Source organism: Pantherophis guttatus, chromosome 1 (assembly GCF_059756535.1).
Source record: "Pantherophis guttatus breed Tessera chromosome 1, ASM5975653v1, whole genome shotgun sequence".
Taxonomy (NCBI): domain Eukaryota; kingdom Metazoa; phylum Chordata; class Lepidosauria; order Squamata; family Colubridae; genus Pantherophis; species Pantherophis guttatus.
Genome location: NC_142063.1, coordinates 269,052,195 through 269,072,865, shown reverse-complemented (window position 1 = coordinate 269,072,865; position 20,671 = coordinate 269,052,195). Strand labels below are relative to the sequence as shown.

General features: G+C 38.1%; 1 protein-coding gene across 1 annotated transcript in view; it reads right to left on the bottom strand.

The window, feature by feature from the left end:
* FNDC1 (fibronectin type III domain containing 1) overlaps positions 1-20,671 on the bottom strand; it is an 80,936-nt gene that overhangs the window by 20,873 nt on the left and 39,392 nt on the right. Inside the window, exons 7-13 of the mRNA XM_034428546.3 lie at positions 17,752-17,940; positions 13,919-16,411; positions 13,125-13,243; positions 12,927-13,038; positions 9,939-10,304; positions 3,356-3,421; positions 407-571 (exon numbers count right to left, since the gene is read on the bottom strand). Coding sequence (XP_034284437.2) covers positions 407-571; positions 3,356-3,421; positions 9,939-10,304; positions 12,927-13,038; positions 13,125-13,243; positions 13,919-16,411; positions 17,752-17,940 — 3,510 coding nt within the window. The remainder of the gene's footprint in view (positions 1-406; positions 572-3,355; positions 3,422-9,938; positions 10,305-12,926; positions 13,039-13,124; positions 13,244-13,918; positions 16,412-17,751; positions 17,941-20,671) is intronic.

Here is a 20,671-nt window from a genome sequence, read left to right as displayed (position 1 = left end):
AGCAAAAGTTCTGATGCTCACAGATACACTATGCCAGTCCTTCTGAAAGATGTTTAAGGTATGAATTTGTAACTTTATCAATGGTGTAGAGAAGTATATTTTTATTTCCTCTATTTGACAATGATTCTTATGATCTCAAAAAGAAAATGGTTCCCAGCTGATGTGCACAGGACGTGTTTGCCATTAACAAAACAATCTTGCTGACAAGTTGTTGTTAGTTGCAAAGTCGTGTCTGACCCATCGCGACCCCATGGAGAACTTTCCTCCAGGCCTTCCTGTCCTCTACCATCCCTTGGACACCATTTAAGCTCACTTGCTGACAAGACGGACAGTCAAATGTTTACCTTCGGAAGCCCTTATCAGAGGATTGGTCATCTTTGTTTTTTAACCGAATTTACAGACTTACCAGTAAATCGTTTCTTTCCAGCAGAATCATATTCTGATAAAGGATCTGTGCCTGTCACACTAAACTCTGGAAAGTTGTTTTCAGGCAATGCTTCAGTGGTGGTAATAGTAGTAGTAGTGGTAGTGGTGGTGGAAGGAGGCAAAGTAGTTTCAAAAAGCTCATAATCTAGACAAAACAGAAAGAAAGAAAATGTGATGCATTTGTTTGAAGAGTACCCAAGCTTTAACATAGGTCACTGAAGAAGCAGAAAAGTTCTTTGGTCCATACTTCTATTGCAGAAGCCTACACAACATCTCTGGCCATTCAGCCTCTGCTTGAAGGCCTTAGTAAAGGAGAAATCATGATTTTATGTGCAGTCTGTTCCACTGTCAACTTGCACTGTCAGGAAGTCCCGCCTGAACCTCTTTTATTATTATTATTATTATTATTATTAACCCACTGGTTCCAATTTTGCCCTCCAGGATATCAGAGAACAATCTACTCGCTTTTCTGCAATCATATTTCCCCTTCATCCTCTTTTCTGTAGGCTCGATGTGCCAAGATCCTTTAACTGTTTTTTCATAGTGCTTGGATCCCAGAACTCTCTGGAACACTCACCATCCTGGTAGCCCTATTTTAAATTTGTTCCAATTGTTACTGATCTTTTTTAACTGTGGGGTTGCATAAGATTTCATAATAAATGGACATTCTTTTAAAATTTACAGTGTAGCACTGGAAAGAATTTCTTGCTTAGTGAAGAAGATGCTGTCTTGAACATATCACCCTGCTTCAGTATTGTTTCTCATGAAGTGACAAGGAATGTTGATTAGTGACTAGAAAAGACCCAAGGCCAATATACAGGTAACTGCTATATGACCAACTAGGTCATTTATCTTAGTAAACAGTATTTGGAAAGAGATGGGTCTGGTTATAAAAGCTACAAGAGACTCACCATACATATTAAGTCTTCAGTGTTATTATATTGGGCTCTGGCCTTATATAGAGCAATAGAGCTGGTAAAAGTAAGATGGTGTTACCAGCACATACAGACCTTTCCTAATAGAGTATGTTCTCTGTTAGAGCCCCAGATAATAACTAATATGGCCAGAGAACTCCTCTTGCATCTTGCGTTTACTTCTCTAAGTTAACATACAAATATAGAATGACAGAGTTGGAAGATACATTGGAGGTCCAACCCCCGGGTTGAGCAGGAGACCCTATACCAGTGATGGTGCCGAAAAGGTTGCATGGAAACATTGTGCACACTCATCAGGGCCGCACTCCAAAAAAGTGAACTTCTGGGTTCTAGTGTGCATGTGCATTCAACAATCAGCTGGCCGGCATGCACGAAGGACAGCTGATCATCACGCATGCATGTGCACCAGAAACCCGGAAGACAAACAGGCAAGGCAGCATGTGCCAAGCGACTTGGCTTCATGTGCCACTTTGGGCACGCATGCCATAGGTTCACCATCACAGCCCTATACCTATCTCATCTTTAAAATCTCCAGTGATGGAGCACCTACAACTTTTAGAGGCAAAACATGTCCATTCTGGAATGCTCTGCCCTTGAAAGTATTAGGAACCTACTATAGTAGATTACTGCTGAAAACTCCTTCTTTACCCAAATCTTCCTGGATGAATGTTGCATAAATAGTTTCCGTTTAATAAGTATGTTGTTTTTATAGCACTTTTAAACATGTTTATATTATTGCATTTTAATTGTTTCACTGTAAACTCCTCTGAGCTGGGAAGTGATATATAAATTATGACAATGAAATCCAAAGTATACTGTGTATGTCCAGACCTCCACTAAATATTATTACAAGTGGACAGATAGTTAATAATTGGGGAGAAGTTTACAATGACATAGGGGAACCCATCAAGTTCAATTACATCAAGTGTAATTGGCCAAAAGGCCCATAAGATATGGAGATGGAGTTCCACCATGAATTGCCATCTCACATATGTTCGCAACCAAAACAGTCCCAGAAGGACTTCTAGCTATGTGTGCAAGTTGGACAGGGTTCTTGGCATTGCACCATGGTTGTGTGGAGTTAGCTGGGATTCCTCCTAGGTGTCCTGCTGTTGCTTACTTTACAGTGATCTGTTTTATGGACAACTTTACTCATATAAGACGGTTTTCATCTCCTGCTTGAAATGTTTACTTAGAGAGCTTTAAATTTCTCGCTTGAATGGTCCAAGGAATAAAAGAAACACAACAAAAAGTGTCCTTGGCCAATCTGATAGCCACTGGTGAAGGAAAGCAGCATTGTGATATTTTTTCCAGAGGGCACAACCTCTGGAAGAACAAGACACAAAAATATGATCAATATTATTAACAGGAGCAAAACAGATCTCTGGGATATGTGCTCTTGATTATTTTTACCTGTTTTGCCTTCTGTTATGTAAAATAATAAAAAAAAACTTCATGCCAAATTTCAATGACAAAACGTCCATTTAAGACAAGATTAAGAAACTCCTGGTCTGTAATTTTTTGTTTACTTATTTTCTCCATTAAGCTAATAGCATTATCCAAGCTTAATATAAAAAAAATGAGCATGAATAAAAATTAGGTCTTAGAAAGCAATGAATGAGCTAACCCTCAATCAGTACCCCCCTCCCCCCCGCCACTCCAGCTATTAAAATATGCTTACTCCATCCTGTTTCTACATGGTTGGAACAAATGTCATTTAAAACTTTGTTTAAACACACAAATCTGTCTGTCAAGTTTATGTTTATGTAGAAAGTCATGCTGCCTGCAGACCTGCTAATTTTTGTTTGGCCTGGAGACACTAAAATCAGAATTTGGAAGTCAGTTTTCCTGTTTAGACATATTTAGATTGGAGTTCTGTCTAGGCTACCAGTGGGTTCTTAGAAACGCATTATATCTTTCTGGAAATGCATTTCTAGACGCAAACAAGAAAGGTAAAACCCATTTTGGAAAAGGATTTTTCAAGTAACCAGTACCTTCATCATAAACCACATACGATTCTGTAGTTCCCGTTATATCTGCATCAAACCCTGAGAATACATCTATGGAAAAAAGAATACATTCAAACAGTGAAACAGATTCTCTTTCATTCAATGGCTATTGATTATCCCTATCTAAAGCCAGTGGCTTTTATTGTAAAGTACTGATCAAACAACAAATGGATCTCTACGCTGAACTGCTTTGGAAGGATAAAGAACAAGGTGGAATTTGTGGAGATAAATTTAGATGCATCATTTTTGCCAAAATATCACCTTTCATTTAACTAGATGCCAATATGGTAGTGAAAACTTGGGTGGGGAAGACACATTTTGTTTACATTTTGTTGACTTTTCCCCTCACTGCAATATATCTGTTTTCTCATAGGAATTAGCATTAGCTACTCACTTATAGGAATTTAATAAATAGAGGGATGGAAAGATGTTCCACGATTAATTATTGATTGTTAAGAAGCACCCACAGCTCTTGCCTGAATAACTCTTTTCTGCATTCTCTCAATCAGTCTACAGAAAGAAAGTTTAGATTTTTTTTTTTTGCATAATTAAACACATTTATCAGAAATCTATTTCAAAACATTAAGCTACAGATATTGATCATCAAGCAGCACAATGAGACAAAAGATGGCATATACAGGCCTAGAAACATATATCGTATCTGTCTGGAGTAACTACTATATTACACTGTTAAAGCTCTATATAAGATACTCATTGCCACCCAAACAACAATCTACTGCTAGAAAAAATTCACATGAATCAGAATCATTGTTAAGGCAGTCATCTTCAATTTGATATTCTCCAATGTGGTGGCTAAGATCAATGAGCATACTGGCAAAGGATGAAGGGAAATGTTGTCCAACACCACTAGAAGATATTACGATGTGGAAGCTGGTAAATCCAAACTAGTCCACTTCGATTATTCAACATCAGTTGCAACACAGCCTGAACCTCATTTCTAAGCCTAAGATCTTCATCTTGGGTCACTTTCAGACTTAAAAAGAAAAATACAATTTTAGGAGCCATGCCAAAGCAAATCCTGGAAGGGGCAAAACAAAATTGACCAATCATTGTTCTAGAGCTGAGTTGCCAATAATTCTTCTTTGGCATATATTACCCACTTCATCTTTCTTCCTAGATCTCTTCATAGACTGAACTCAACATGTGGAAAGGATCAAAAAGGATCATCTAATCATAAAAGGTAACCTAAAGGGTCGTTCACAGTCTCGTGAATTCTGAGTACAGCTAGTTCAAGAGAATGCTTCCTTTACTAAACTTTAAAAAAAAAAAAGAATGCGGTCTATAAAGTACTGGTTCCTTAATACGCTCATTACTGTTCGTGTTTACGGGCCTCTATTTTCCAATAACATGATTTTCCAGTAACATGATAGCATGTTAAAAGTGGATAAAAGTGGATTTAATGTTGTCGATAGTTCTTCAAAGATGTTGAACCGTCTGGGATTTCACTGCCGCATCATTTGGGCTTCCCAAATGTTCCTTGTCTGTGAAACGTAACCGTCTCTGCTAAACTCATTTTTATAAAACCCCAAGGAGAAAATTGGACCAAAGGATTTGAGTGAAACCCACAGCAGCATTCTTTTCACAACGCATTTTCCTGAGTCCATTTGGAAGCCGTCAATTGTTCGGATTCCTGAGAAATGACAAAGTACTTGACCCAAAATACTGCTGCATTTTTCCATCCTCAGAGAACTTTCTGGAAGGGCCGCTGGAAGATTATATTGATTATATTTGGCGGGGCTGTTATCTTCTATCTTCCAGCATCACACAAGGAAGAAGTAACATTCTTGCAACACATTGGCCACTGCTTCTGCCAACTAGCCGGCATTCAGAAGATGCTCATCACATTCAACGAGAGCTGCCCAGATGCTTGGTCGGTAAGTAGCAAAAAGTAGCAAAGTAGCAAAGTAAGTAGCAAAAATAATTCACTCAGTATCTGGCCTGTCGGCATGTCCATCTGAATGGTTGGCAAACCCAAAGCTCTTGAAATCCTGGTCTTTTGAACAGAGTCAGGTTTTGTATATTCCAGACTGGTTCTTGAACAGCTGTGCTTTCAACCATGAATGACAGCATGTAAAGAGCAACATTAGGGCTGTTGGAGAAGTGGTAGCTGGAAAGATGAGAGATAGAGAGATTGCATTTCAAAATATGATTTAGGCAGATCTCTGCATATGCATCACCAAAACAAACATCTCTGCATAGATACACAAATAATTTCTATTACAGAGAGAATTCCACTGACATCTGTGTTCTCATTTATTCTCTCTACATCTACATCTACAGACAAACCCCTTTTTATTCTTTTTCTTAAGTTAGAATACGTATGTACTGCCCAATCCTAGAAGTTTTAACCTATGAGTCATGAAATGTTCAAGTATACTACACTGACTTTTTCAAGTCTAATATCAGTGTAAGACTAGTTTTTTTTCTTTGTGAACCATCCCTTATTATTACTGTACTGCTATTGTTGACAATATCTATTCAACCTTTCTTCTAAGAATTCAAGACAATCTACATAGTAGACTCCTCTTAAATCACTGGCAACTTAAGCTGACATGGCACATTATGATCATTATAATCATATAAAAGCTGCCACTATAGACTTCTGTCAGGACAGCTGATGGAAATATGGTAGATGAATTGCAGCATACACATCATGCCCCATGTCAGCATTCTACCCCCTGTGGTCCCTGTTCTATTTTAGCCACTGTAACATCTCATAAAATATAAAATATGCTCCAGATCAACAACGCTCATGGCAGATAGGTAGAAAGACAGACAGATATTGCAGGATCCAATCTGGGTCATTCACCGGGACCAGAGGTGACCAATCCAGATTGGATCCTGCAACAGTACCCTGGGACATGTATATTTTGCCTTCATTCATGACAGACAGATATTGATACGTAAGTTCAAGATATCATGAGAGAACAAAATCTGTAGGTTCTTTATAACCATAATTTTCTAAAAGTCACTTTTAATTATTGTTTATACTCATAACATGATGATGCCCACAGCTTAAAAGGAATCTATTCTCTGTCATGAACACTGGAAATCTCTGCCAATGCCTTTTCATAAGAGTAAGCATATAACTTTTCAGAAATTTCTCTTCAGAAAGAGTAAGCATATAATTTTTTCAGAAAGTTTTCAGCATTTTTTTTTTTACAAAAACTAGGTATGGGTGTGTGTTCTCGACTGAAAAACTCCATTTCAAATGATGACGATTTCTAAGAGCTAAAGAATTATTTGTGGCTCGCTGTTTTTTGTTTTTAAACTTTTACTAGATGTAAGTTCATTATTTTCTCTTACTCACCCAGTTAGGTTTAGAAAAGCTACCACCAAATTGGTTCTTCTTAGATGTGTTGATCTATGGCCACACTTAGGATTTGTAGACCAGCACATCACGCTGGGAAAGCTGAATTAGCACTTTCTTCCTATGATCATTACTGCTATAATGCCCTTCTAATAATAATGGTCATTCTTTGTTCCTGTTGCATATTTTAGCAGAGCAAATTACATACTCATAACTTAAATAGTGTTGCATGGAAGAGGATTGCATTATGTTGCATGTAGAATTGGAAGGCAACTTTCAAAACAATTTTCAGTGCAGCACAGAGGGGCAGTTTCTAGGAACAGCAAAGTCCATGGCAGATGTTGCTAATCTCCAGTTTCTAGTAAACTTTGTCATAGATTATACTGGGTAGGTTGTTAGAATTTGCAACTAACCCCACAGGGTTTGGTCAGTAGTACAAAAAACAATAAGTAATGCCATTCAGAAAAAAATAAAATAAAACATACAAATATAGCTGACTTACCTAACACCATTTTGGAGATAAGAAAACTTTGGCCATCTCTTGCTTTCACTTTGCAGTTTTGGTTTATCCTTCAAAATCATGGTCAATTGCTTGGTCCTTTGACTCTAGTTTCTTCTGTGTTGCCTTTAAAGGATTCCAGATCCCACACTTAGAGGCAATTTTGTAGGTAAGGTCTGGAAATAGTTTATCACCCTGCTAAATGTAAGTAACCATTTCATGATGTTATATTTATTTACTTATAGCATTTACTTATCACTTTTTTCTCTCTCTACAGCACTTACAGTATATGCTGCTCCAATGAAAGACTCTGGGCATTTTACATATCAAATCTTAACACATTCAATAAAACCAACCAATAAAACCATCCATAAATAAATGCAGCTGGCCCAATACTTTGCGTTCTACACCACAAAGGTCCATTCTGCCTTCTCGGAAATCAACAGAAAGGGGGCTATCCTGGGCCTAGAGTATAAACCAGGGGTGAAATCTCCCGGTTCGGACCGGCTCAGGTGAGTAGGTAGCGATGGCGGCGGGCAGTTCGGAGAACCGGTAGCAAAAATCCCTGCCCCCGCCCCCCATGCCCAGCTGAGCCACGTGATCATCAGAGGTTTTTTTCTTTTAAATGCCTCTAATGAGCCAAGCTCTGATGATCCAAGCTCTGACGATCCCAGCTGAGTTGCCTGCCAATCAGGCAACTCAGCTGGGATCGTCAGAGCCATTTAAAAGAAAAAAAGTTTTTTTTTTAAAATGGCTCTGACGATCCAAGCTCTGACAATCCCAACTGAGTTGCCTGATCGGCAGAGGGTTTTTTAAAAGCCCTCTGATGATCAGGCAACTCAGCTGGGATCGTCAGAGCCTTTTGAAAGCATTTTTTACATGGTTTTAAAATGTAAAAAAAAATTGGCCATGCCCACCCAGTCACATTACCCCACCACCACCAAGCCACACCCACAGAACCGGTAGTAACAACTTTTAGATTTCACCACTGGTATAAACTCTCCCTAAGGCAAGAGAAGGGCATGTGGGATAAGGGTAGAAATCTTCAACACAGCTTCTTAGTTTACACACACAGTTTAGTGTCCACTTGGGGAAGATAATCCTGAGGTCATAAGGATCCAAGGCATAAGAGCTTTATACGTCAGAACTAGCACACTGGAAACATATTGGCAACCTACTCAGTATCAGAGTTACCTTGGTGAAATGGTTCTTGCATTACATTCTGCTCCAACAGGAGTTTCTGAGGAGTCAAAGGTAAGACTATTGCACATGATCACAATTCAAGCAGTGTCGTCAAGACACGAAAGTCAGTCTCTAATGCATTAGGCATGAAAACCAGTTGCATGATTTTGGGGCAATTAGTCTCTCTCAACCCAACCCACTCAACAGAGGAAAATAAGAGGAGGAAAGAGTATTAGGTATGTTTGTTACAGGGGTGAAATCCAGCAAGTTCTGACAGGTTCTAGAGAACCAATAGCAGAAATTTTGAGTAGTTCGGAGAACCAGTAGTGGAAATTTTGAGTAGTTTGGAGAACCCGCAAATACCACCTCTGACTGGCCCCAGAGTGGGGTGGGAATAGAGATTTTGCAATATCCTTCCCCCCAGGAGTTGGGGGGGAATGGGGATTTTGCAGTATCCTTCCCCTGTCACGTCCACCAAGCCACACCACGCCCACCAAGCCACGCCCACAGAATCGGTAGTAAAAAAAAATAGAATTTCACCACTGGCTTGTTACCTTGGGTTATTTATAAAAATAATAAAGGTGGATATACAGTAAATCTAAAACAATTTAAATGAAATTTGCTCCAAGAATGTTTTTAATTGGCAAACTCGTTGAAATTGGGCAAAATCTAAAAAAGTTGGGTTTCACTAGCTGTTCTATGCAGGTCCAGAACCATCAGATTGCTGTCCTGCTCCTTCATGAGGAGTGAAATCCTACCCAAAAAAGGAGCTAGCAGGGAGTCAGATGGTTTCTGGATAAAAAGCAAACTAAGTGGGCATTCAAAACTGAAGAGAGGAAAAAAAATTCTCTGTGTCTGAAAATGATGAAGAAAATCTTTCCCTTCTTCTAAAATCTGAAGCATTTTCCTTAACATTTAATTAAGGATACACAGCATAGAACTTACCCTTGATAAACAATTGATTATACTGATGCCATGTCAGTGTGGGAAGTGATACTATACATTACAGGGACTCACAGAATTTTAAGTGACTTCTGTATGATCAATGTACATGAGAGTTAAAACAGTGATTATATTAATAGAAGAGCAGTCAGGTTTGAGAGAGATTATTATATGCAACATACACATATAGTACACATACCCTCAGTGCTGATGTGATACAAGCTTAATCACAGAACAGGAGCCCAACTTGAAAATAAATTGTTTTGTATAGTTAATGTCTTTCTCCTTTAACTTTTGCTTAAAAACTCTCTATCTGCATAAAGGTCTCTATCTACCTAAAGCATGTTTTTTAAAAAAATTGGTCTTATTTCCCCCTTTTGCTGGTTTACACAGCTCAACAATTTGTCATTGCAACCGATGTGAGAGAACAGGGAATCATTTCTTCTTCCTCAACTACTAATTCAAGCTTTTGATAGCTTGAATCTTACCTGCTTTGTTAGCCCAGCAGCTGGAAAGCCTTGCTGGAAAGCAAGCACCTTTCCCCCATGTCACAACTTTTGTTGTAGATATACTCAAAGATATTGCTGATGTTTAGCCAACATAAGAGAGGGTACCTTCTGAGTAGCATTCAGGCAGACCATCCGAGTCTAATACAAAATTCCCCTGTTCATCGTTCTCTGTGTGGGTGCCTGGAGGACAGGTAGGTCGTGGTTTCTCTGTTGGTGGCACAGTGGTTGTAGGTTCAGGAGTAGTTGTACTAATTGTAGTTGTAGGTTCGGGAGTCGTCGTAGGTTCAGGAGTTGTTGTAGTTGTTGTGGTATAAGGAGTGGTGGTTTTTTTAACCATTTCAAGGCCTATCAATGGCTTACCTCCAAGACTTATTATTGGCTTATCCTGTGCATTTGCTACAGGTTTGCTAAATCTTCCATGTCCAAACAAAGGTAAGCCATCTGGACTTACTACTGGAGCTCCTTTAGAATCTATCAGAAGACAAGAAGAGGGAATTGTACTTCAACCACTGCCGTATGATATTAGGAATTGGGAAGTACTGGATTTCAGTGAGATCATTGTCTAGAAAATCGGACACATGCAATTTAAGATGCAGGAACTATTGAACATTTAAATAATCACTCTCAGGGCTGTAGTTCCATTCTGTAAAACATACTACAGGTAGTCCTCAACTTATGACCACAATTGAGCCCAAAATTTCTGTTGTTAAGTGAGACATTTGTTAAGTGAGTTTTGTCCCATTTTATGACCTTTCTTGCCATAGTTGTTAAGGGAATCCCTGCAGTTGACATGTTAGTAATCTAGTTGATAAGTGAACCTGGTTTCTCCATCGACTTTGCTTGTCAGAAAGTCATAAAAGGGGATCACATGACCTTGGGACACAGCCCAAAGTCATATATATGACTCAGCTGCCAAGCATCTGAATTTTGATTACATGATCATGGGGATTCTGCAAAGGTCATAACTGAAAAACGGTCATAAGTCACATTTTTCACTGCCATTTAACTTTGAATGGTCAATAAACAAAATGTTGTAAGTCGAGAATTGCCTGCATACAAAATCTTTAGATAGCAATAGCACTTAGACTTACATACCGCTTTACAGTGCTTTACAGCCCTCTCGCCCCCAACAATCTGGGTCCTCATTTTATCCACCTTGGAAGGATGGAAGGCTGAGTCAACCTTCAGCTGGTGAGAATCGAACTTCTGGCAGCCGGCAACCAGCAGAAATAGCCTGCAGTACTGCACTCTAACCACTGCACCATCGCGGCTCAGCACCCCCTCCTAATATCCTTAGCACCCCTTCCTAATATACTGACTTCTTCCAGGAAGCCCAACAGAACTACTGATTCTTCTGCTTCAATTATTATTTTCCATATGGTGAACAAACCTTTTAATAAAAAGATTGATGCGGCAATTGTTCATTTAGATCAAAATGCCTTTTGTAAGACACACAGCAGCCATCACCAGTCCTCTCAATCCTATTTAATTTTGTGAGAAACAGCAGACTGTTGAGGCTACCACTGTTGCTCAATTAAATGCATCAGCTGTTGTCAAGAGACCAAGCTGTGTTACCAAACTACAAAAAGGCAAGTGGTACATTTCACAAGGAACGCTACTTCAAGACAGTGACACATTTTACCCAAATCATTTATTTTGGGTGTAGAGGTTCCATTTCAGCCAACAATGAACTGACATCCAAAGAACAGTAAACAGAGAAGCACATTTTAAAATCTTTTGATGGCTTCCTGATGTACATACTTTAGATACATACTTTGCTTGATAGATGAGTTTTATTGAGAAGTGAAAAAAAAAGGCTCATATGATCAGATCGCTTTGCCTTGTTTTAGGTATGTTATCTGAATAATGTGAGTAATCTCTAGTTCTAGGAGTTGCCTTGGCTTCCAGTATGCTTCCAGGTACGATTCAAATTAATGATTGCCACCATTAAAGTCTTTACAACTTAGGACAAGGTTATTTACAGAGCTATCTCACTCCATGATTGTTTCTACCTGTCTTATCCAATCTGGTAGGAAGCAGGGGTGAAATGCTCCCGGATCGGACCAGATCGCCCGGTCCAGTAGGTTCTTGGCCGTTGGTTCAGTGATCCAGTAGCGATGGAGGAGCAAAGCTCCGCCCACCCACCCGAGTGTCATTACTTCCTGGTTTTAACCAGGAAATAATGTGTTTTTGCACATGCGCAGAAGGTCTGCGCACGCATGTGATGCGCACATGCACTTCTGAACCAGTAAGGAAGGTAAGTAGATTTCACCCCTGGTAGGAAGAGGTGCCATCAGCTAGAGAGTGACAGCTGGCAGAGCCCAGAAGGAGAGCCTTTTCTGCTGTTGTCCCCATTGCCCCTAAGTTTAGATTGGCTCCATCCAATCTAAAGGCTGTGAAAACCTGGTTTTATGCTTGAGCCAGGATCCCTGGGCACGAGTTAGAGCCCATCACCTGGTTGTATGGATGATGAATTAGATCATGCCCAGTTGCTATGTGTTTTTATTTTGATTCTCAATTACAGGTAGTCCTCGACTTGTGACCACCACTGAGCCCAAAATTTCTGTTGCTAAGCAAGATAGTTAAGTGGATTTTGCTCCATTTTGCAACTTTTCTTGCCACAATTGTTAAGTGAATCCCTGCAGTTGTTAAGTTAGTAACATGGTTGTTAAGTGAATCTGGCTTCCCCATTGACTTTGCTTGTCGGGAGGTTGCAACAGGTGATCACATAACCCAGGGACATTGCAACCATCATAAATATGACTCGGTTGCCAAGCATCTGAATTATGATCACATGACTGTAGGGATGTTCCAATAGTCATGTGAAAAACAGTCACAAGTCACTTTTTCAGTGTCGTTGTAACTTTGAATAGTCACTGTATGAACCAAGGATTCCCTGTATTTCACATTCTCAGTTGTTTTATTGTAAGCTGCCTAGAGCCACATAAAAGTGAGATGGGCAGGTATATAAATCAAGTTAGAAAACCAATAATTTATTTACTTTCAGGTTTTATCACATTGTAGAATTCTTTGGGAAGTTTATTGGACAAAATAAGCCTTAATCATACCGTAGAACATCAGAATACAACGTACCAACGACAGTGCGGCCATCTCCGCCTAATTTTACTCTGAGAGGTTTTCCTTGGGAGTCTTGGAGAAATCTCCCTTCGGCATTCAGCACCAACCCTCGATCAAGATCTACAATCTAAAAGCAGTATGTTGATTGAAATGTCCTCCAACTCAAAGGAACATAAAATTAAATATTTCAGATATTTTAAAAGATCTGCCTACCCACTTTACTCCTTGCGGACCACTTATTATTTTTTGTCCATTTCGTTTTCCATTATTATTTGGAACTATTTTATTATTTGGATCTGTTTTTGTCTTCAGGTTGGGTCTCCCACTGTTACCTGAAAAACACACATGGTGAAAACATACAGCATTCAAACATTTGGAGACAAAATTACAATTCACGGCATTAAACTCAAATCTTTTCAACTTGACAAAATACCCTTCATAAATGGTATTTATGCATAAATGTGTCTTTCAGGTATACATACAGTACACTGCTTAACTTAGGTTATCTAATCATATTGGGTTAATAAATGTCTGTACAAAGTGTGTTTGCATGTTTCATATCGCCAGTACTATTTTAGTGTTCATTTACACATTGTATTTGTATTTTGCTTTGCTTTACAATTCTGTATACTACCTAAATACATAAAACTTATGTGCTTTCTAATAAATAAGTTTCTTTAATTAACCTAGCATATGAAACATCTAAAAAACATAAGAAACACCCATCTACCAGGAATCAAGACTATCTAATATGATTATTGATTCCTAGACAAAAATATGGCTTTCTTAGTGAGAGAGGATGACAAAATGATTTTCAGTGAAAGACCAGTTCCATGATATCTGTGGGAAGAACTGTGCATATGTTCAAAAGGACTGCCAAATCTTTATGACACAAAACTAAGAGAATGGCTCCAAAACAAACTAGTTTCCTCTAATGAGATTCTTACAGCCCAAAGGTAAAACTTTTCTCTTTCGATTTAAATAGAAAGTTATGAATTTTATCTCACCTTGTCTATGAGGAAATCGAAACTGATGTCGTTGAGAAGGATTTAATAATCTTGAGTTCTGTATTCGTTGAATAGGAGGCACTGAGGGAGAAGTTGAGGGATGTGTTGGAGAAACACTAGAAGTCAAGTGACTATGAGAAGACACAGATTCAGATATGTGTGGCAAAGTCAAGTTTAATTTCGGCAAGGATTTCAGTTTGTTAGAAATTTGTGAAGTCTTGGCTGATGAAGACAAAATAGGATCTTTGTTTACATCCGATTGGTCATAGTCTTCATAATCATCATCATTATTTGAAACCGACTGATGTATTTTTGAGGAGGGCAGTTTTGTAGGGGTTGGTTGGAAAAGTCCATGCTTTTTGTTTATTTGGGATGCTATCCTACTTGAAATTCTAGACCCAGATGGATAATGGGGCTCTGAAAGGCGAGTTTGTTTCAAAGAAGTTTCTCTACTGTATTGATAATCTCTGATTGTGTCTTTGGAAGAGGTAGATATTGGCTGTACATATTTAGATCTTTGGGAAGATGAAGGCAATTTATACATATCAGAGGTAACTTCGGTAGAAGTTATATCCCTTGACCCAGCTTGTTTTTCTGGTAACAACTGAGTTGGAGATCTTTCATCAGTTCTATCAAACCGAGAATTAAAATGTTTTGAAAGAGAGCGAGTTCTTCCCTGAGACAAAGATGTAGGTATTCTTCTAGATATGGGAACTTCTTTGGCAGGTGTTAAAAGAGATCCTCTTTGTTCCTCTTTAACATTTGTTTCCTTGTCTTCTGAACTGTCATTATCAGTAAGTTCTTTGTCATTCTTTGAAAGCGATGTCAGATCACTTCTTGAGTTTAAGGAGGATCGGATTTGTGCCCAATCAGTTAATGCTTTTGAGGAACGAATGGATTCTGCCATTTTACGGGATAAAGCAGTGCTTGGTTTCTTTGACAAAGATGGTGTTTGTTTTGTCCTAGGAGATGTAGTCTTGATCTTGAGGTCATCAAGTTGAGACCAGGAAGTAGGAGAATGTCGAGGAAATGATTTTTCTGTAGATACTCTTGAGGAATATGTATCTGTGGTTCCTTTTTCTTGATTATGGTTATTTTCTTGGGTGTTTACAAGATTAGGTTTGTTAGTAGGCATAACCCTGTGGTGACTCTTAGTTTCAACCACAAATTTCCTTTTGAAATCATCTACTGAAGAAGACTGCTTAGAAATGGGTGGTGAGTAACTACGGAGAGGAGTGGATGGTAGAGGATTTTCATTTTTACTTCCCTGTTTTTTATTGATATTGAAATTAGACCTAAGACTACTACTGCCAGATGCTAAACGAGAACTAAATTGAGGATGAACTTTGGAAGACTGTGTAGCAGAAGGATCTTTGGGTGCTTGCATTCTTGCATCATGATTATTAGTAGCTCTATTTGCAAATCTGTTAGAAGTAATAACAGATCTATATTTTAATAAATCAAAGCGTTCTGACGTTGCTAGACCTGAAGAGGGCCTAAAATTTGGTCTAGAATATGATGAGCCTTGTTTGTCTTCTTCATCGCCTTCTTTTTCACTCTTTTCATTTTCACTATCATCAGAATTCTCTCTTCCCTTGGACTTATGTTTATCAGAAGATAAAACATGTGAATGAGGTAAAGTATGGGTAGCAGCAGCAGAAACAGCAGAGGTAGTTATTTTTGGATCTCTCAATGCATGGCGATTAGCATATGTGAGAGGCTTTGTTTGCACAGATGGAGATGAACCTCCCTGAGGAGAAGATGCCCTGGAATTTAATTTCTGCTCTCTTTTTTCTGTTCCTCTGCTCTTATCGCTATCAGGACTATCACTGGTATCAGGCGTAATTAGTTTGTAAGAGAAGTGATGTGAATGATTTTGAGACTTTGCAGCTGCCGTTGGTGAGGGAGATTTAATTGATATAGAAGGAACACGCAATTTGGTGGGTCTATTATGAATTGTCTTCTGAGATGCAGACAGTTGTTTATTTGAAAGTAAAACTGACTGACTCTCTTCTGGAATTCCAGGAAACATTGTTGGCTTATCCTCCAGATTGTCTAGTTGGTTGTTATTTTCATTATCTATTGGCAAATTATCTAAAGTAGCTTTAGGGACAGGAGAGAGGTTAGGTCTGTCCTGTCCTAGATTCTTTGTTTCATCCTCTGTATGTTTGGGAATGGAAGAAGATGGCTTATCAGTATTTGTTTGCCGTGCCCTTACTAATGTGCGTGTCCTGTGAAGTGCTTTATCTGAGGATGTGAAAGTGTGTGCAGTTTTAATGGTGGAATGGGACTTAGCACTCCCTTTAACATTCTGAACTTTGGGTTGCATTGTTGATATTGCCTTGACAGAATCAACCATGTCTTCTGTAGAATGAGAAGCCATTTTCAGCTCTGCTTCTTTCTTTGAACTGTCTAAAACTTTATTCTTGGGATCAGAAACTGGATCTTCTTCAATATTTGTTTGTTGATTTGTCTTCAGTTCATCTGTATTGGCTAAACAAAGAGACAAGAGAGAAGTGAACAAAAAAATAAAAAATTATTTTAGAAAAGAAAAGAAAGAAAAGAAAAAGAGAGAAAGAGAAAGAAAGAGAAGGAAGGAAGGAAGAAAAAGAAAGAAATAACATATTGCATTGTAATTATCACAAGATAGTTTTTAAAATAATAATTATGATAAAATATTAAAATTAAAAGCTGATATGAATATTAATTAAATATTTTAAAATATGTGTTTTGGACATGAAAATTTAGCTTAACGTCAATTTTTAAAGACTTTTAGACTTTATTACTTTTTTTATTCTTGAGAAGAGTAAGGGAGGGGGGAAATGTCAGTTACTCAGCATTGGGACAAACTAAATGCCATCAGCTGTCCTTTTAGAAATTATACCTGACGTTAAACGCCACGCAATATGGTCACTATCAAAGTAAAAGTATCAATCAGTTTCAAATATAACTCTCAGATATTAATTTAGAGAATATAGTCAAACATTGGAATCAGGAAACAAAGGAAAACATTTTGATGACATAAATTTGTTTCTGAACATTCTGATTGTGACAGTCATTCTATATTTTAATTACCCAGGGCAAGATGGAAATGGTACAGAGATAGCTTAATTGGATTAACCAATGGAATATGCCCAACCTCTGCCACCATCTAGACTCTGAAATCTAACTGAAAATCCCTGCAGAATCTGATGCCTAAAAGGATATGTTTTAGGATCCATCCAATTAAGGGCTGAATGAGCCTGCATGAGAAAGTTTTGCTCTGTCAAAAAAAAAAAAAATTCTTCAGAGATTATGTGCTGGAGGTACAGTTACCTCCTGGTAAAAAGAGGTACAGTTGAAGCCAGTAGTGGGCAAGGCATTAGTAAGGGTGTACAGGAGCTGATTTGGGAGAGTCAATTGTTAATTTTTTTTAAAAAAAATCTTTTGAGCCAGTTGGCAGCAGAAATGAGCCTCAATGCCTAATACATCAGTCAGATGTCCGATGGAGCAGCATGGTTGCTGCAGCCAGCAATTAGCTCTTAAATATTAGCAGCACCCCTCTGATTATATAGGCAAAGTCCACTTCGCTGCTTTCACTCTTCCTCTTTTTATCACCTCATTTACCTGTCTCCCTTTTAAAAACCTCCAAGGCCAACAAAGGGGTCTGAAATTAGTGGGAGAGGGGGCTACAGAGATTTAAGAGCCATATCTGACTTAGATGATTTCCTACGCCTACTCCTCAAACTATTCAATCATCTGGAAAGGAGCAGGGATTGTTCCAAAATTATCGAGACGTGATAAATTTAAAAAGGAAACAAGAAGGGTGTGAACAATGGAGGCACTGTACTTACTTGCTGGCAGGGCGACACTGAAGGCTTTCGACTGAGGGCCTTGGCCTCTCCTGTTTCCAGCACGGATTTTGAAAATATAGCGCTCTCCAGGCTGCAGACCCTCCACTGAAGCAGATGTGGTGTCTCCCGGGTAGGAAATGGACTTTGCGCCGAAAGGTTTGAGTGCCGGAGCGTATGAGAGAATGTATTCTGAAACAATTTGGCAGACGGTTGGAAGGAGGAAACTGAAAACAATCCTGTTTCCAGCGGAAAGACTGTATGGGTAGGATGAATTAGAACGTGCATTACTAAAATTAATACACTGGCAATGCACGTCAAGTCAAAAGCTGGGGTATAAAAGATATTGCATTATATATAGATAGCTGTTGTGGTCAATTCTAATGTCCTGGGCAAGTGAATCTGTTCTGAATATATTAGTATAAAATGAACACTGTGTGTGTACTAAGAATGTATCAAGTGTGTGAATATGTGTGTGTACATATATACACATCGGGGTGGGTTTTACTTACCTTTACTACTGGTTCACAACGGGGCCACTGATGACGTTGGGGTCATCAGTGATGCATTCTGATGACGCCGGGGTTGGTGGGTGGAGCCTCCCGCCGGTTTTACTACCGGTTATATAGAACCGGTGCAAACCGGGGGCAACCCACCATTGATACACATACATATACATGTACCTACATAGTGGCACACATTAACATGAAATTCCAATGCCCAGCTTTAGAAAGAACGAACTTGTTCAGATTAACAAGATGATCAGATTCACTCACTTAGTGCATTATAATTGATACTATCCTATACAGGTAGTCCTCGACTTACAATAGTTCATTTAGGGACATTTCAAAGTTACAGTGGCACTGAAAAAAGTAATTTATGACCATTTTTCACATTAATGACTGTTGCAGCATTGCTGCGGTCATGTGATTTACATTCAAATGCTTGGTGATTGATTCATATTTATGACGGTTGCAGTGTCTTGGGGTTATGTGATCCCTTTTTGCAACCTTCAATGGAAAAGCCAGATTCACTTAATAACCGGTGTACTAACTTAACAACTGCAACAATTCACTTAACTTGTATGTCGTACAATGGGACAAAACTCACTCAACAAATTTCTCACTTAGCAACATAAATTTTGGGCTTAATTGTGATCATAAGTCGACAACTATCTGTATGTACTATACAGTAGTGGCTAAAATTGTGGAAACCTTTTGGGAAAAGTGCATTTTCTAAAACTAGCTAATAACACCACTTTTTTGGGGGGGGGGGAAGTAGTACCATAAAATTATATATCAATGGAAAGATAATTGTAATCAAGAGTGTAATGCAATAACTTTTATGAAGGATTTGCTATTAGAATAGCAGTTACAGTATAAAGAAGAAAAGTGAAACAAATAGAAGAAACGAGATATAAAAAAATTATCACCGTGTCAGTTAATATTTAGTTGGGTAACCTTTAGCATGAATTCTGGCCTTACAACATCTTCCCATGGAGTGAACCAAGTCTTTTAGTTCTGCAGCTGGTATAATGTGAAACCAACATTGAATGATTGCTTCTATTAACTGGGGTTTATTGCTGGGTCACTTCTGACTAACAAGTTTCTTTAGTTGGCTCCATAAATTTTCAATTGGGTTAAGGTCTGGGCCATTCCCAGGCCATTCCAGCAGTGGAATATGATTATCTTGAAACTCAAAAAAAAAAAAAAGTGGTGTTATTAGCCATCAAACCTCAAAAATACACTTTTCCCAAAAGATTTCCACAATTTTGGCTACTACTGTATATATCAATATAAGGTGAACATACACTAAAATGAACATATTCACTTGCCCAGTGCTTTAGAAAGGATACTGCCACTGCTATTTTAAGCATGAAAAGATTATTGTATATACAAAATGAATGAAACTAACTAAAACCAAAACAAAGACGACACCTTCATGTTGACTAAAGATGCACAAGGATTGTGCCACCAGTGGTGACATCTAGGATACTTTCTAAGGCTTAATTTGTGTTACCTCATTAGAAAAGTGCTCTTCCCTTTGCATTCCTGATTGCACAAGAGCCTTGCATTAGCATTGCTAATGGTTCTGTGAAATAAACAATGCTAAGTGAACTTGTTTTCACAAATTTATAATACAGCATGACTGAATGACTTTTCAAGTTTATTAAGTTTATTAAGAAAAAAATTGCATTTGGAACACTAGAAAGAAGAAACTATAAGGGAGATTGGTTTTCATTCACAGTTCTTTATTCATCAGGCAGAATCTTTTCCCTCTGTATGGGAAAAAAATATTCATCCATGTAATATTTCCCTATAGCCTGTAGTTTTATCGTTCAGAATTCATATGAAGAAAATCTTAGGAAACTTGAACAGCAAGAGAGCAACATTAATTAACTATTCGAATAAAACTTCAAGTCATGGAATTACCATTCTCAATCCATCAATATCATAATAAGACTAATGAATATGCACCTTATATTTATGCATTATTTATTTTTGTCTTATAACTTTCTTAAAATGACAGTTTCCCCTTTCCATATTAAAGATTGCCTTCTGTTTATTTCTCATGTTGATCTTGCAATATGAAAAGAGCTAATTTTGCAGCTAACAGAATATAATATTGATACCTATTAGCAACAGCTTGCCTTTATTGGATTAGATATTATTTTTAAATTATAAACGTAATTTATAATTTATAAATAATTTTGTGCATCCTTTTATGGCTTTTACAAAGCCAACACCTAAGTTACAAACAATCAAAGAACAGATTGCACATGAAAATTGAACAGGACATAGAACATTCTATAATTGGCTTCTCATTTTTATAGCTAAAAATGTGAATGATGTTAAAACCCGGAAGGAGTTTCTGATTACAGAATGAACCAATTCTGTTGCTAGCTAGTTGTAAGTACTTAAGC